Here is an 18,702-nt window from a genome sequence, read left to right as displayed (position 1 = left end):
TTCATACTCGTCGCTAAGACGTCCAGCAGAAAAGCATCACATGCACACACATGTAAATATATATTCCATATACGTATATATATATTTATATATAGATATATTTTCTAGATAAACGTCGAAAGTACGTTCGATGCCTCAAGCCATAAAAGAGGGGCCGGCAGCAGACCGGCTCCTCCCTCGTAATAGATCGTGCCAACAAATACCATCGTCATTACCATTAACAACGTCAGAAAATATGCCGCTCAAAGAAACGCTAAGAGACGCGAAAACACGGGACAACTGCTGGTAAAACTTGAGAACTTCTATATATATATATGTGATATGCATTAACTGATGGCGGCTCACACACCGCGCGGAAACAAAGTAAAAAAGCGAATAAAGTAGAAGAGAAAGGTATGAACGGAAGAGAGTCACCTAATGTAGGCCTCGGCTCGAAGAGCAGCGGCGCGCGATTTGCTCCTGAAGCTCGAAAGCTCGTAGAAGCGGGCAAGAAGCTCTTTTCGAAATATCGAAGCATCGACGACATTATTATATCAGCGTCATTTTTATCATATGATCAAATGCACACAATTAAATTAAATTTAATTATGATGTTCAATAAATAATTAATATAGACATTTTTTATTTGAAGAATTATATAATTATTACATATATTTTTTTAAATATATATATATATATGTGTGTAATATTCAAATAAGAATATTAATATAAATAATAAAAACTTTTCAATATTTGTCAGTTTTAAATTATTCTTATTTCTTTAAGAATTAAAAACATATCAATTTAAAAATAATTTCTAAGAGAAAAAACTGATATTATATTTTTATATTTACACACAGCTTCTGCAAATAGTACGGATAAAATGTAATTATTAAACAAAGCAATAAATATAGCATTATTATGAAACATGCAGAGTCTATTGAGCTTTTCCTGTAAGCTAGATATTTTATATTGTTTTAGGATCAATGATCAATAGTTGTCGTCGACGTTTCACGTTTCGAAGTTCTTGCTCAATTTGTTTGACAATATCTATCGGCAGTTCCGTAACTTCGATCTGCCTTGCCAGACATGCAAACTAGGCTGATGAGATGATAATTAGAACAGGAAGACGCGGATAGTACCCCGTAATCCGAGAAAACGCGGCGCGTAGGTTCGGTTGGACGGTTTCCTCGCGGTCGACTTAATCCCGTCTGCGATGATACCTGTTCGCGAAGTGGGCACACGTAAGAAAAAAAGAGAAAAGAAACAGAGAGACGAAAACGGAAAGAAGATCCGGCGACACAGGCCCGAGGCCCGGAATTCCGGCGGTGTCGCTGACGCGGACGAAGATAAGACGGCAACTTACCTGAATATAAAGATGAAAAGTACTAAAAGAGAAAAGAATACGGCAACGTTATCCATGGTGCGCAGCATCACGAAGAGCTGACGTCGCAGATTGGGCAGAAATCGCACCAGCTTCAGGATCCTGAGAAGGCGGAAGGTACGCAAGACACTCAAACCGGAACTGCCACTGCGCTCTTCCACGACTGACTGGCAGAGCTCGACGACGCTGTAAACGCGTTGCAGAGTGTGCAATATGTTATTCTTTATCAACCCGTTATAGACGATCCGCTCGCAAAGAATTTTACGAGATAGCTATAACAATCCGTCGTATTATGGCTTTCTCGTAAAATCGAAATGCAGTCACGATTGAGAAGATTGCGCTGACAGTGTATGCGCGTATGCGTTTTACGGGACTGCAGTGATGCATACGTGCCATTTATTTAATATTATTGTTTATGTATACTACTACTTCTTATATTATAATTAAGAATTTATTTAAAAAATCATTAGAAAGTCCTACCTCAGGATGACGACGATGCCGTCGAAGACGTTGAAGCCGTTACTGATATAACCGAATGGACCTTCCGCTATTACCTTAAGCAACATTTCCACCCCAAAGATGGCCGAGAATACGATGTTGCTTATCTCAACGGCTACCGTTAATTGTTCCGGCTGCGTATACATAATTATTACCGCAATTACAATTAATTATGACACTTGCAAAATATTATCTTTATTTTAACTTTGTGAGAATGCAATAATATTACACAGCAACTTTTGATTTTGATACTCAAATTGAGGGGGACACTGCTAAATTCATAATTTAATAACAAAACGTAAAATAATCCCCGGAAAGACCCGATATGACACCGAAGTAATATGCAATCAAGTTCAAGTGTTACCTGATTATGATACTCGATTCCCATGCTTAAAGTGTTGATGAGGATCGCCAGTAGAATACCCTGCTGGAAGTATTTGTGCTCGACAAGTTTTTTGATCCATCGTCTTATGCAGCGTAACGTGCAAATACAACAGCTGGCGGAGCGTCTCAGAAACTGTCTAGGCCGCGAAGATTTTTGCCACTTCTCGCCGTCGTCCGGCCACTGATCACCTCCCTGCAGCTCGCAACAACAGGAACAATTGTCAACGTCGGACGTCAGCCACTGCGTGCGATCTTCCAACGTGATGTGACGATCTGTTATACCTATGAGACATGTTAATTCATTTTCACATTTCTTCCCACGTTTTTATTTAGTCGTTTGAATTTATTTGAATTTATTATATTTAAAAAAGAAATCACGGATACTCAAAAATATATATAATATTTACGTTTATTATTGTTTATAGTATCTTTTAAAAATGTAATACTTTTATTAAAGCTTATCAGTTTGACAGCCTCTATTTTAATATTTTTGAAAATTACACAACACACAAATAACACAATTTCAAGCTAAATCGTGTTCGTTGTATATCAAATAGACTTGCCTTTCGTGAGAGAATTTAGGAACGAATCGAGCGCTAGTTGACCCGTAGGCAGAGCAGCGCTGAGAGCACCGCTGAGAGCCAACAATTCCTGACACGTCATAGCCTCGTTACCACCAAGCTCGGCTTGCATCTGCGACAATACGGCTTGTTTAAGAGAAATCTTCATACACGGATTTACGGAGCAACCACGGCAGCTGGAAATTACCTGTGCGTGGTCCGACAGTGGACTGGACCAAACGTTACCATCGCCCGTCTGTGTCATCTTCTCGCTCGAGCAGACGTTACGTTCGCCCGGTGTCACCGTCAACCCCGGCTGCAACGCATTCCCGACATTATTGCTGCCATGGAGCAATACTACGTCGCTAAACATTACGCTGCTTCTTCTCCGATAGACAGTACATGGTGGACTCAACGTGCTCTTCGTCTAGAAGGCGATAATCAAGCATACGTTACGCGTCTTACACACTACGACAGGCGCTCTCTCGTGCTCCGTTCTCAGCCTAAACTTGTTAAGGATTAAGAAAAGAAATTTTATGCACGAGATGTTGCAATACCTAAAAGCTCAAAGTCACAAGTTCTTCTGTGCAAAAGAATACTCTGTTGTCATTGTCGAGAACTCGAAATGCAATAAAATGTAAATACTAATGTTTCTCTACGTGAAAAGCGTGTACAATCGTAATGAAGTACACTACTGTGTTAATATAAAGCAGAAGATAAATGCCAGCGAAGAGAATAACTTAACGGGAGGAACGCTAAACGAATCATTCAAATATTCTTGCTTGCCTAAAGCTGCATTCTAAGACCATAGTCGAGTGTAATATTTCTAGAGAGCAAATGCGGCACAATTGAGACCATCGGAGAAAACAAAATAACGCTATGACCCTCCAGTAATAAGATCAATACTTATCATTTATGTTATTTATCTTACTTAATTGAATTAATTAATTATATAACCGTTGTACATTGGAAAATTATTTTCCGATATTTCATTTGTCGAACTTCAATTGCGCCGCTCGTCTTTAACGCGTGAGAAATCTCGTGGTGCTTTCTCGCATGCATATCTACAATATCTGTACTTGCCTCGGGCACGTTTCTCATGACGTCATTGTCGCTTCCGTTGGACACAGAGGAAGTGCGGTGAACGCTCAATCTGTGGCATATGTTCGTGGAAGCCTCCGCCTCGGAAAGCTCAGGGCTGGCACGAGGTGCGGTGCCCAGGTTTCCACTACCGACGCTATTGCCGACGCTCGCGGGGGCGGCGATTGCCACCGCCGATTGCGTCGGAGATATGATCGTGGCAAAATCGGCGACAGATCCGCCGTTACCGTTGACAGCCTGTTGCTGCTGCTGTTGCTGTTGCTCCGCATATTCCAGCGCGGCAAGGAGCCGCGGACACCGTCCGTGATGCAGTCTTCTATCTGAACGTGCAACAATTTCGAGAGTTCGAGTCACGATTAGTATCAAGAGTTGTTCCACTTTTAATTGGATTTTTATTTAATTATTCAATTTTTTTTTTTTTCAATTAAAAAGTTATTAATTTACCGCCCGGTACGCGATTCGGTCCGACAGCAGCGACGTTCGAACGAGACACTTGACTCTGCTGATCCTTGAGTAGATTCTGCTCCCGCTTCTGCTGCCTCCTGTACAGCCACAGGCGATATCTCTTCATCAGTCTTCGTTTACCTCGTCGCCAGAGATGTGCAATGTATCTGAAAAAAGAAGACATCGAATTATCATCCATCGTCTCTAAAGTAGGAGCGTCGGCGAGTTCTCTTCTACGAGGAGGCAATCCGCGAGCGTGAATAGCGTCCTTGAGGGAACGTGCAACGTGATGACGAGAGTACCTACTTGACGATTTCGGCGTAACAAGTAGTAGGCTCCGAGGTATTCGTGGACGATGCGAGCGTCGAGGTCGAATGGTAACGCGCGCGTTCCAGTCGCATCCTCTCCATTTCCCGTTTTTTCGTTTCCGAGAATTGCGTCGCGATTACGACCAGGCAGAGATTGATCATGAAGAACGAGCCGATCTGCAAACGCGAGCCCTCTTTAACCCATGGACCACTAATTCTTTCATATGCTTCCACGTTGACTTTTTCTTATTTATATTGTAATCATTATCGCTATCTCTTCGTGGATTATATTGTATTACAATTTCGTAGAACTAGTTGATCATTAAAAGCGTGACTATTAATAATCGCGGTTTTTATCGTTTTTTGCTTTGCAAATGTAATTTATTTTAAAGGGGAGACGTAAGCTCGTGAAAGATACTTGAATGTGAACAATAAACAAAACCTATCACTCATTGTGTTTTACAAATTGCACTTTCTATGCAATTGGGATAACAAATAGAACACTTACGACTATCAGGAGAACGAAGTATATCCAGTCCCAGAAAGAATGGGCGTCTTGCACGTAATACATTATGTCCGTCCACCCTTCCAGACTAATTACCTATAAATCGACATAATTGCGCTACTCAGCGTTAGCGACAAACGATTTTATAAATTTAATCTATTGTTAATACATTAAAAATCAATTATAAAAGGTATTAAAATAATTGAAGATATTAAAACTTCACGACTGGATTTTCGTTAAAAATTAGAGGAAGCTTATCCAGGGAAATCATGCTACAAACGCGTTAAGAGGAAATACGTTGCGAAACCTCATATATTTTCATTATATAAAAATACGAAGCCTTCCAGCTAGTACATTACTCACTCGCGATAACATCTTATCGAATGAAAACCAATTCGTCTGCAATAGCTTATTCGTCGATAGCGTAATTTTTCTCTTGGCACTATCGCGAACTAATGCGCGCGATCCGCGTTTCCATCGACTTTCGGGCGCCGTAAAAGTATTTTACTTATAAATGGGAGAAATATTCCGTGCCACATGTACATGTATGAGTACGTGTACACATGCATACGTAAATTATTCTGAACGAATGTAGGACGAGTAACTAAAGCACTCACAAGAAATATAGCAACCCAGGCGAGACCGATGTTATCGAATGAAATTGTTCCTTGAAATGGATTGTTGCCCTGGCCCTTGCATTCGGTGTAGTAGTAGTTCCAATTAACACAGGTTTCATTGTTGATAAACGTGATGTTACTATTTGGCACGGCGGTACTGTTGCACACCAAATTCCCTGAATACGAAAAACGCCGTTGCGTCCGATTACGGTGAGGAAGCAATCAATTACCCGAATGTATGTTAATGCGGTGGAGTCAGAATATTAGACAGCTCGGAATAAAAAAAACTTGACTCAAATATTTTCATTATTTCAAAGCTTAAAAACGCCCATGATATATTTTTGAAATTTATATTTCTGGAGCAACTCGTATAAAGTACTTTTAATCCGACAATTTTACATATCACCGTTAAAGAGTTAAATTCAGTGAAATTGAGCATTTTTTATGAAATTATATTTTGCAAATTTATCCGAAATTTTTTGACGGAGGATTTACTTACCTAACTTGAGAGGCGGCAGATTACTGCAGGAGTGCATCCCGTTGTCATCGGGACGCGAACAAATGTAATCCTGACCCTGATACTCGAAATATTTCTCCAGATCGCTGGAAAATCAACGAGCAACGATTAAAAATTTACGCACACCGATTTTCACGTATATCTTAAGTTTAAAGATTTGTGTACATATGCCTCATTATGCACGGATGCACTCTTCGCATGCTTTGCTTATGCGTACATTGTATGTAGATATGCAGAGCGTGTTTGATATAATATATATAGCGTAAACATATATGTACAGAACAAACCACTGAAAACTGGCGTCTAAAATAACTTCTTATGCACTAATTTAAAAAAGATATATCTAATAATTTATCAAGCAAATTTTATATTTGATGAACTATGTATTAATTGAAAATGTCAAAACAACTTTGACATATATAACACAAAATATATAATTTTAACTTTTAATACAAAAAACTTTATCTTCTGTGAAGAGAGAAACTGCAAATTATGGAGTAATATAAGAATATAAGAAGCAATTTTAGATAATGGTTATTGTATGGAATTTTTAATAATTCGTTCCATATATATATGCATATATATTCATATATTCATAATATATAATATTCAGAGGGTTGCGCGGAATTACCGGAGGAGCTCCCAGTGTGGTTTTTTGTGTAAATGGGAACCTAACCGAAAATATGTAAATGCAATCGATCGGAGTAGGTTCCCGTGTTATAGGTTCCAAAGGATGTATATGCATACGAATGAAGGCTAACCGTAAACGCCGCACAAATCATTGTCAGCGTGACGCGGCTGTAGCACTGAGCATTCGCGAAACTGATCGATACATGCTTAACGCGGTTTTCGCATCGAGATTGCTTCGAATAAAACGCGTGCTGCTCTGGAAATCGGGCGCGCTTATCCACCGGCCTTGCCGTGCTTACACTTTCGACCCTGTTTATATCACTGGTCGACAGCTCGTCCGATGATTCTCGGACACCTCGTATGTAGTATAGTGTACGTACACGTATATATAGATGCTGATGTACAACGTACGTGCGCAACGATTGAGAGAAAATATAGGCAAATGCAGATATACGTATACCGACATGAATTTGCGTGCACGGTTGATATCGCGCCGAAAATATAAATATAATTTACACGTCTTCCACGCGAAACATCGTACCGGCAATACCATGGGTACCAAAAAATGAATGGCCGTTTCTAGCTTTCAAGATTGTAAGTTACGCCATTGTCGAGCTAAGTAAACAAAACCTTGCTCTTGAAGAAGCTTATAGGATAGCTATCGGGCTCAAGCTCCGTCCGAGAGACGCTCGCGAAGTTTAATTTAACGTAAATGGCAAGGTAATAAGTAATTGCTTAATATTATTATTACTAAATGCATAATTACTTGATATTATTACTATCATTAAAAGATTTATGTAAAGAATAAAAACTAAAACTGATGACGTTCTCTCTCTCTTATGTACAGTTTAATATGTCCATATAATCTTCAACATATTAACATGAAATATGGGCAAATATATGTTGTCTCAAGTTTGACGGATAATTCACTTTATGCTATGCCCTTTAGGATCGAAGGGTACTGTGCCATCTTCTCTATCGCAATATAGCATCTTTTATTCTGGATTCTCAGACGTGCTCGTGATTGATAATCCCACTAGAATCAGTATGATCGATCTCACTTCGCACTTTACTTCGCTTTGTATTGATATTCTTAAGTTTAACAACAGTTTCAAGCTGAAATATTATACTTCTTGATATTCATTGATTGAACAGAAAAAAAATGGAGCAATAGAAGAATACTACATTACGAGGCGTACTAAAATAATGCGACACAATTTTGTTATCCAAACACACGCTATGTATGCTTAATTAACGGCGTGCACGTGATCGCCTGTGCTCTCCTTAATTTGCGTGCCTTTAACGCGGCATAAGCGTATGCTTCACATTTCTGCTCGCTGTGTTGATCGTGCCCATCGTTCTAGATCCTCTCGTACGTTATATATTTATAAGGTGACCAGATGTCCTACTTTTGAACAATATATTAATCCACATAATGTATTGCTTTCTCGCAACTCTGATATCGCGATAAACTTTTCCTATTCGCGTCTGTATCTTGATGCGAAATCAATTTAACTTGGAAATGATACAAATCCAAAAAAGCGTCGTGCAAAAATGTAACTATATTCAATATAACAGTCTTCTTTGTATATGACAATACATCGTACTTCATCGTGATCAAAAATCCGATCGCCTTGTGGTACATCCGTGAGTGCATTTTGGCAGCGAACTCTGTGCAATTAGCGATGGCTTTTCGATGTTCTCAAGTAAGCGGATATGTAACAGTTTCTAGGATAAAATTTTCAAGTACATTTATCACCGTTCTCTTCTGAACCCACAAGCGCGTGTTACTTCGAACGTTTTATTGCACATAAAGCTAAATACACTGCGATATTGCTTTTGATACTCGCTTGAATTCCGATATTATCCGCCAAGATAGATGCCTTTTCAAGAATACTTTTGGCTTGCGTGCTTTGAAAGTTACGAGTTGAGATATATCGCTTTCCAGGGCCATCGCTATCCGCGAGGCTCTAGCGCTGCGCTACTAGCGCGCGGGAACGGTAGTAACGCTGGTGCAGAAGTCGATAAACGTTCGAAAATAGCTGCTACGTATACCGGAATAGACCGCGCGAGCACCGCGCGTTTAATTAGCTCTCTCTCTCTCTCTCTCTCTCTCTCTCTCTCTTTCTGGGCTTGGAGCTTTTATGGTGCCTACTTCTCTTGCCGCGCTATCGCGTCACGCGAGTTTGAAATTAAAGCGGCTCCGAGACACTGTACACCCGGGTGCGCAAGTAAGCATCTAAGATAGGTGAATCTTGACGTGTGCGACGATGGTTTCTTGTTCCTTAAACACTTTGTAATCATATCCGAGCAGGAAAGGAACGTCCTTCGAAACGTGAAAATCTAGAGTTCGGCTCGTATTATGTACATTTTATTAACAATGTCATTGATCCTCAGAGTGCCGTGTTCATTCCCTACGTAATGAGGTTCTTGAGGAAGTGTCGAGTCTTCCTTAAAATGTCAAAGTTCCGATCTCTTAAATTTAAAAAGATTAAAAACGAGAAACTTCTCATTTCAAGCAAACGTCACCTTCAGGTGTATCAAAAGCTTGCTATTTAGTGCACGGATCGCGAAATTCTATACGTAATGGAAAGGTATGCTATTGTGAAAGCGGTGCGAAGTAGTGAAACCATAAAGATCACCGATGCCACACACACACACACACACACACACACACACACACATATACACACACACGCACACACACAGTTGCTTAAACGATAGTTCACATATGCAAAAAACATCGTTAACGCTTACCGATTAAACACACGCTGAGGGAGAATAAAATAGAGAGAGGCAGAAAGTGAAGGGGACAGTGAGAGTGAGAATGAAGAAGCGCGCGAGCCACGAAAATGGTATATCCAGATTAAAGAAGAGGAAGAACATCGACTCGTGCATCGAGATAGCCGAAGAGATTCCGAAGTGTACAGTAATCTCGTGGAGAAACATGGAATTTCGCCGGGTCGCCAACAAACGGATTCCCTCCTCCATCATCGGCATATCCTCGTGTTTCAAGCCACGCAACCACGTGATTTATGTACAACGTGTGTATCGAGGAGTGAGCTTCAGTGCTTCAGAACGATTAAGTGAAGACGTGTGAATTAGTCCAGTAATAACACTAAAATTCTATCTTGAAGTTTAGGAGGGTTGACCTCTTCTCTCGCTCTCGGGAATCTCGGAACCATCGTCTCCTTGATCGGCAGCCAGTATACGAAATAGTGTTTTATTCGTCGGTCGAGTCGACATGCTCTATGTGAGTACATACTACAGTACAGTCACACACTGGTACAGTGGTTAAGAAAGAAGAGATAAAAGAGGGAGAGACAGAGGAAGAGACAGAAAGAAAGCGAGAGTAAAAAAAGAGAGAAAGAGAAAGTGTGTGTGAGAGAGAGATAGATAGATAGATAGATAGATAGATAGATAGATAGAGCGTTTATTGTTGTAGATATTATAATTAATAGATATTATTAGAGAGGGAGGGAGAGAGAGAGAGAGAGAGAGAGAGAGAGAGAAAGAGAGAGAGAGAGAGAGAGAGAGAGAGAGAGAGAGAGAGAGAGAGAGAGAGAGAGAGAGAGAGAGAGAGAGAGAGAGAGAGAGAGAGAGAGAATATATATACATATGCACATTACGATGGTTGCATGTATACATATATGTACATATGGATGCCACGTGTATGTATATTTTGTAATTCATATAGGAATGTATTATTGAGAGAAAGAGGGGGGGGGGAGAGAGAGAGAGAGAGAGAGAGAAAGAGAAAGATATATATGTATGTGTAGCACATTGTTCTCTACTAGAGCTTACTAAATGCGTGATCGAACCGAGTACTCGTCCGAGAGTAACCTGCAACAGCGAAACAATAGCCTGTCACTGCCTCCCTGGGGCCATGTACTTACATGTCTAGATTTTTTTTAGTCACGAGGAGCAGAAGAGGGAGAAAACAGAAAAACAGGAGAGAGAAACAAAGAAAAAGAGGGAGGAGAGTGTAGAAGAGCGTCTTAGATTGCCTAACGTGATATACTCCTGTAAAGCAAAAGTTCAGAAAGTAGAACATACTGATCCATCCAGGGCTTTTCACGAACTTCTCGTGGTCCCTTTCGCCACCGATGATATCTATTTTGTCTAGAACGCGCCAACAATCTCAAATTGATATACGTACATCTGACAGAAAGGTCGCTGTAAGTGTCATGCTCTTAAAATTATTTTTCCTTTGAATAAAAGTTCAATGTGTTAGAAACACGGTAAAGCAATGTCGGTGATTGTCGTGTATTAAATTATTTATGAAACAAAAAAGTAAAGAGAGATGTCTTTAATTTGCGCTGTTAAATAAATATTATTTGGACACATTATAAATATTATTTTTACAAAATCTAAATAGATTTTATTAAAGAAAGTAATTTGAAACTTTTATATTTCGACATTTACAGATTTGCCTTTATGTCAAGACTTCTTTTGATTTCTGTCAACTATCCGTATGAGTTTTCAAACAAATTATTAATAATGAAAAAGATACTGTTAAAATAAAGTAATTGTTTTCTTATATTTTTAAAGACTAAAAATCGCTTATATAAGACGCAAAATCATAATAGACATTTTCACAAAAATGATATCTGAAAAATATAAGGAAAAAGATGTGTAGAATATTCATACATTTTCTGTTACTTGTAATAAAAGCAATTTCACATAAACAAGTTTTAGGAATGTTTAATCATCTACTTTCGTTAAGTTGCGTCTATCTTGAGTTCGTGACGATGATGTTTTTTTATGGATAGTTTCGTGATAAGCCGAGCGGAGTGAGCATGAATTACGAAGTTTGCACTGTATTCTGAGCAAATATCGATCGTCTGGTAGAAGCGGATCGAGCGCAAAGTACTGGCGCAGAGAAGAACTTGCGAAAGGCAGAGTGCGAAATAAGAAAAGAGCGGAGCGTTTAAATTTACAGCGAGAAAAACTCGGCAAGCGATGCTTTGCGACAACTGGAGCTACATGCAATCTGAATATATTAGATTACAGTTGGGCTCCGAGCGAACGAACCGCACGACCAAGTCGTTTACTCGATGTCAAATCGCGTGCATGTTATGCGGCTTGCCGCGCTCTTTGACTATTCCATTCGCATAACTAAAATTCCCGAAGAAATCCGTATCGTCTCAGGTGACGAAACAAATTGCAGGCGTGTCAAATAGAAATATTCTGTCTAAGCAAAAGTGGTCGAGCAAAGTTACGTACGCAGAGTAATAGACTTTTTTTTATGCAACACCATACTTCAAACACGGTAAACGCAAATGCCCGATGATAACGAAATGAAATATTATGATGATAATATTAAAAATGAAAGTTACTTGTCTTGGTTGCTTTTTTCACGTGGAGCTATAGCGTTTACTGTATTACAACGTATGTTATTGCAGAAATTTCCAAAATAGAATTTTTACACAAAAGCGAAAGTGTTTTGGAATATGACGATCTTGGCTAAATCTACCATTTGGCGATTACAGCCTTAGATGAGAATTGCTAAAAAATCGAGAGACCGTTTTGCATCGAACGCGCTGCTTTATCGTTTACCGTGCTCAAAGTGCACACGGAAAATCGCGAAAAATTTGTAGTTAACGACCAATTGCCGAATGTGATTTATCACAACCTCGCTGTCTTGCGGGAATGCGACGATCGGCGACGAAGCGCTTCAAACTGCACAGCGATCGAAAGACAGATAGAGAAGAAGAAAAACGAGATGCGATGCAGCGTGAGGCGCAATAACGTGAAGAATTGTATAGTCGAACATTTATAATAAAAAAAAAAGGTAGTCAACGAATAGTCGCGCGAACCTACGGTTCTCGCTGACTTACTCGGGATACTTGATGTTGGGCAGAGCCTTGAGGAAGCAGCGTTGGCGCAGTATGCCCTCCCACAGCTGCACACCGACGATGCCGAATATAAAGAAGACGAAGAAGCACAGTAACAAGACGTTGCCCAGCATGGGAAGTGTGTCGAGCAGCAGCATCACCAATATCCTCATACCTGTCGGAGGTGTTCGTGAAAATAACGATTCGTAAGCGATTAATAACACATCGGCATCGTCATCATTCGTTATCGAGTTCTTTGAACCAACGTAACATCGATTCTGCTTGTGAATATTCAAATCTTTAAATACTGGAATAATCTGACGCTATTTTGATTGCTTTCTTTCTATAAATATAATTTATAAATTTATTGCTTGCGAAATGATTTAAATTCTCAATCTTAATTTTAATAGTAGATAAAGTTGACGAATATCTATTCTATTTATACGAAAAGGACAATGATTTCTGGTGAAATTCGTAGAAATTTTTCATCATTCCAATGTTAAATATTTAAGTCGGTTTTGACGTTCAAATTCCGAGAAAGAAATTTAAAATTACAATAAGACTTTGTCATTGTCGATTTTACCTCCAAAAATAGCTCTTGCAAAATCCTTTTTCAACAGCTTGTGATTTGAATACTTTGACAGGATGAAGATAAAATAAACCAAGTTATATAACACATGTATTGATCCAAGTATCTGTTATTAAAATTAAGGTCGCAAGTTCCGGGACGCGTGTATGTATGTATATATTTTGCGCTTACGAGAAATTCAATCTTGAATTTCTATCTTAATGTTGTAACTAAATGCCTCTTCTTGCTAACTTTACTTATTCTTGTTTGATATGATTACGTGTATTCCTCTGTCTTCGTCGCGTTTCAATTCCAAAATGAAATCAACCGTGAATGCGTTACGATCTATATGCGGCGGTTATGCACCTGGCAATGCACCGTGAAATCGACGACGTGAGCAAACTAGAGTTAACTGGCAACCATAGAGATTTCTGACATATCTCGCAAAGATCTCGTTACTTACTTGGTATTCGATTGATCGCCCGTAATGGCCTTAATACTCTTATCGTTCGGATGGCTGACAGATTCATATTTTCCACATTTAGGCAGTATTCCATAGCGCTACAACCAAGTCACTCTTTAAATTCCTTTAACATATCTATTTTTTACAGTTTATACAGCAAGATTTTTTAATAATTTAGTAATATATTATATTTAATGATCTACATATTATACTTATTGCATGAAATTTTAGTTTATTTCTAAAATTAAATTTAAAGACGCAAGGAATTAAAAATTATAATGATACATTTCAAACAAAAAAATTATCAAAAAATATATAAAATTAAAATATTATAAACGTAGAATAAATTTAATTAATTATAATAATTATAAAATTCTTATAATTCTTATACTAAAAAGTTGTCTATTTTGTTATCTATCATAATGCATTTCACATAAATCGGTTTTGTAACGATAAAGTTTTTTTATACACAAATTTTTTAAAGCAAGGTAATTCACATTCGAAAAGGTATATCAAATAAAATACTTACCCAGCCAACACTATAAAGAAATCTAATCTATTCCAGGAATCCGCGAGATAAGTTCCTTTACCATAAATCCCCATCGCCACCATCTTTATGGTCATCTCCAAGGAGAAGAAGGCAAAAATGATATCATCGAACATCTGGAACAAGTAGGAGAACACGGCTTGATTAGAACAGGGTACGATCGACGTAATTTACCGTGATTGATTTAGGGCACTCTACTAGAGGATTCGATTAACGGCTGTACCATATCGGTAATTTTCTCATCTCTTTCCCATCCTCCTCTTCCTTCGTCTCCTCCTCTTTCTCCACCTCTCTTCTGCCACCTTTACTAATTGCGAGCTGGCCGGAAACCGTGTCAAGATGCGCAATCGATTAATTTGCTTATCAGCGCGTCGTATAATCGCTGCCTTCGCGCGAAAATTCCTCGTAAGGTTGACTTAATTGAATTGTAAATATTCTCATTCCAATATCGGACTTTTCTCCCTGGCACGCGAACATGCAAATCCCGAGACTCCAAATCGCGCAGAGGGCCGTTCTTATGGAAATGGCTCCTACTCAAATAAACCCGATACGCTTCGCTTTCTTAAATCCGAATGCGATAACGCGGATTACTTCGGTTTCTTTTCCTAAATCTTTTTTCTTTTTCCAGCCAGCTTTCACAAAGTATGTATACGTACCTGCAGTATCTTACATCGATTCGTTACACACTGATCGTCCACGCACGGTTGGTACATCCCGAGTGTGATGCAATTCAGAAGAATCACCATCATGCTGACTCTTTCGAACCACGTGAGACTTGGTTAAGGAAAATAGCTGAATATTCTGTTGTCTTTCCGATTAACGATAACAAATCGTAAATAAAGTATAGACTATTGCTACATTAAACCTTAGAGTCCAATCTTTTCTTAATAATATATATTATGTTCAGTTATTTATAAAGATTTGGGGAGTTGTTGAAATACAAAAATAGAGTCAAAATATAAAAATTTAAAATGGTGGATTCAATATATGAAAGATTCGAGAAATAAAATATTGAAATTGTAATAAGAAATTGATATCATCAGTTATATTGAATAGTCGCTTTACGAAATAACGAACCTTCCATGGTTAGTTCAAAAATTTTTCAATCTTATTAAATAAATAATTTCTTATATTTTATGATTATATATTTATCATAATATTTTCAGTTAAAGTTTAAAGAAGCAAATCAAACAAATTTTCTTTAAAACAAGCCCCAGTTGAACTGAAAGCTCAATATTTACTATAGATATGACTTTTTAAAAACTGGGACATATATATTCCACTATAGATTTGAAAGAGTTAAACTAACACAAAAGAAAATTTTTAAATATATGCAACACATATTGCATAAAAAGTATAAAAGAAATATGTTGCAAATACATATTTCATACTCAATTATGCATTAAGAATTCTTTTATCTATTTACCGTCACTAAAAAATTTTTAATTTTCAATACAAATAAATTTATTCGAGTTTTAATTTATATAATATATAAATGTAATTTACTACTATTTGCATGAAAATTATTTATTAAGAATTAAAGTTTTCCTGCAAGCAAATTTTATTATATTATAAAAACAAATTACAGAATTTTTTATATTTGTTGAATAATCAGTTTGGAACACAATCGTTATCATTATTGAACATAATAATCTTACATTTTTGGCAATCCATAATTTTGTACGAAGTTTATCGGCGCACTTGCCGTTGCCAAGTTACTATCATCTAAACACCGTGTTTCCTCGCAACGTGCTTTTTCTACACGCCTATTTAACAAGCAGTTGCGTGATTACATCTAATCGCATTACAATCTCTACATACAAATGCAATACTACTAAATACAATAATACTATTCATCGTTACAGCCACGATTTGTTCAAACATTTTTTTCAACATTACGATACAAGAGTGCTACTGAAATTTGATATAAGATTTATTCAAAATTGATAATCAAGATGTATACACTGCGCGAGCGATGCAGTGAGTTTCCGATCGTACAATTAGCAGCTATCAGTTTTCAGTAGTTACCGCTTTTAATAGGATTGTGATATCTCAGTATCAAATGTGATTATTAATTACACGTAAATATCATTTTAAACTAAAACGGCAATTTCTGCATATATAAAATATTAATGTTATATGTATAACATACAACATTTTGTATAAAAATGTTTACAGTATAGAGCGTGATTTTTAATAATATCAATTAATCTTTTTAGAAATTCTCTCTTTATCTTGATTTCATTTATTAGACATAAATCTGTTTTATATAAGGATATTATTGTTTTATTAATATCCGAGAAAGGTACCTTTAATTATCCTTTCCTGTACATTTTATGGCATGACAGATTTTCGAGAATATAACATTTTATCATGATATCCTTTTAATGCGGAGATAAATAGAGTGCGTGACGCACGGGAATAAGAAACCGAGACATCGATTTCCGAGCCGCGACGATTTCTATTCCACCCACGGTTTGCGGAACGGTGTAATACGACATCGCGATATTCATCAGCGTTGCGTGCAAGCGGCTATTCACGTGTCAGCTAGCCGGCTACTGACATCGAGTTACACGTGAGGCCGACGCCCCTCTCGAAAGGTTAAAAGTAAGGAGCGCCATTAAGATAAGAATTCGCCGCAATCCTTTGTCCTGACTGAATTTTTTTTAGCCCTACTTGTTGCTTTCAATTATAGGCTACAGAGAGACGACCCGCGTCTCCGAATTACATCGAATCGATCGACATGTCTGTAGCCGTCTGAAAGTAAGTGGACCATGGTGTGACATTTGAACTTGAACCTGTCTATCTTCATAAATGACCTTCGTTATTTTTTATGGTATCCGGGCGATAAATGGTCCGACCGAGCGCGCAGGAAATTGGTAGACTAAAAATAAATCGATCGCCACTTATCACGCGAACGGAATGTACCGTACACTTCGGTGTTAGATGGAACGGCGGTTCTTCAGAGTATATTTGCAGCTAGAGATTAGGATAGCTAGAGTAATTAGCCTAATGAAAGCGACAAAATCGACACACGATGATTCGTCGAATCGCAAATCAATCTCCCACTAGTCTCCCTAAAACATTTCCATTTAATTTCAGCAGAAATTCCATTACGGATATAGAGCTAGGTGACTGTGTATTACGGAGACTCGGAAAACTTTCGGTGAATAAAATATAAAACACATTTAGCTAATTAAAAGTGAATTTTCCAATAAAAAATTAAATTATGATAATTTCCTTCATGTACATTTAAACAAAGTTAAATCGGGTTATTGTCCGTCAGTCGTGTCTTTTGATATCTTGAAATATCAGACTTGTCGTTTCGCAAAGTATAACGCTTTCATGTTAAAGTAAAATGACAAGTAAAATATAATTCTTCAGACAGACGTCTGAAAGAGTTTATCAAAACGCTCGGAATTCGACGTGTTAATATTATAAAAGGCGTCTTTATTTTTCGAGCGTCAGTTAGACGTTTTTATAACTTTTTGTATTGTATATAGATCAGTATTTCAAAAGCTCTCGCTTCTCGACCTGAATTAAACACGAAATCATACAATCTACGCAGTTCACGCCAGATGCGTGATAGATTGCCGCACGATCGCAAAAGCCCGCGAAGCGACGGTGTATCATAATAGCGATCTATCACGCCGGCACGATCTCGCGTGCCAAGCGTCGATATCGACGACCATTTGTACGAGCTCTTAGCCTCCCCGTGTGCTTACACAGACGACCGTGAGCACCTGTAACGTCTCATCTCCGTAGAATGAGGGCAACGATGGGTAGGAGAGGAAGCTGGAGGAACATTCGCATTAAAAAGCGGCGCGTCGGTGAATTTGACAGGCGGATCGCAAAGAATCTTCTACGTTATCTCTCACAAACGTGCTAGGAGTGTGTTCGATCAATAAACTCGGTTGGCTTCCACCGAACTCTCTCTCTCTCTCTCTCTCTCTCTCTCTCTCTCTCTCTCTCTCTCTCTTTCTCCAGCGTGCAACCCTCGCATCTTGGCTAACGTCGCCGCCCGCTAATGCAAAAGAGACGATTGATGATAAACAGTCGTGCATTCCTTTCTGACAGGCACCTTCTTTATTAGGATCGAAGATTTCTTTCAGACAAGATATTTAGAAATAAACCTGAATACAGTAGATATTTTAAAATGAAAGAAAAAATATATTGTTTGAGAAGAAGAATTGCTACTATTTGTTTACTTTAATCTCGAAGATAATGGAATAAAATCCTGTCCAAAAATTTTTATTCTCGACTTTGATTATTAACTTTAAATATCAGCATCTTCAAATAGTTACAAGAAATGTGACATAAATTGCAAGGCGAGTTTCACTTAATCAGCACGATACACTGG

At 38.1% G+C, this 18,702-nt stretch overlaps 1 protein-coding gene across 1 annotated transcript in view; it reads right to left on the bottom strand.

Annotated features, from left to right (window-relative positions):
* The window catches only part of LOC105833774 (voltage-dependent T-type calcium channel subunit alpha-1G), a 54,337-nt gene that overhangs the window by 24,787 nt on the left and 10,848 nt on the right, over positions 1-18,702 (bottom strand). Inside the window, 16 exon segments of the mRNA XM_036288005.1 lie at positions 1,346-1,549; positions 1,844-1,995; positions 2,226-2,527; positions 2,809-2,938; positions 3,014-3,232; positions 3,889-4,226; positions 4,351-4,517; positions 4,657-4,835; positions 5,167-5,259; positions 5,781-5,956; positions 6,280-6,383; positions 10,732-10,770; positions 12,768-12,939; positions 13,796-13,893; positions 14,325-14,458; positions 14,999-15,110. Of these exon segments, the coding sequence (XP_036143898.1) occupies positions 1,346-1,549; positions 1,844-1,995; positions 2,226-2,527; positions 2,809-2,938; positions 3,014-3,232; positions 3,889-4,226; positions 4,351-4,517; positions 4,657-4,835; positions 5,167-5,259; positions 5,781-5,956; positions 6,280-6,383; positions 10,732-10,770; positions 12,768-12,939; positions 13,796-13,893; positions 14,325-14,458; positions 14,999-15,110 (2,619 nt within the window).

This window comes from Monomorium pharaonis, chromosome 6 (assembly GCF_013373865.1).
Source record: "Monomorium pharaonis isolate MP-MQ-018 chromosome 6, ASM1337386v2, whole genome shotgun sequence".
NCBI lineage: Eukaryota > Metazoa > Arthropoda > Insecta > Hymenoptera > Formicidae > Monomorium > Monomorium pharaonis.
This window is presented reverse-complemented; position numbering and strand designations above follow the sequence as displayed.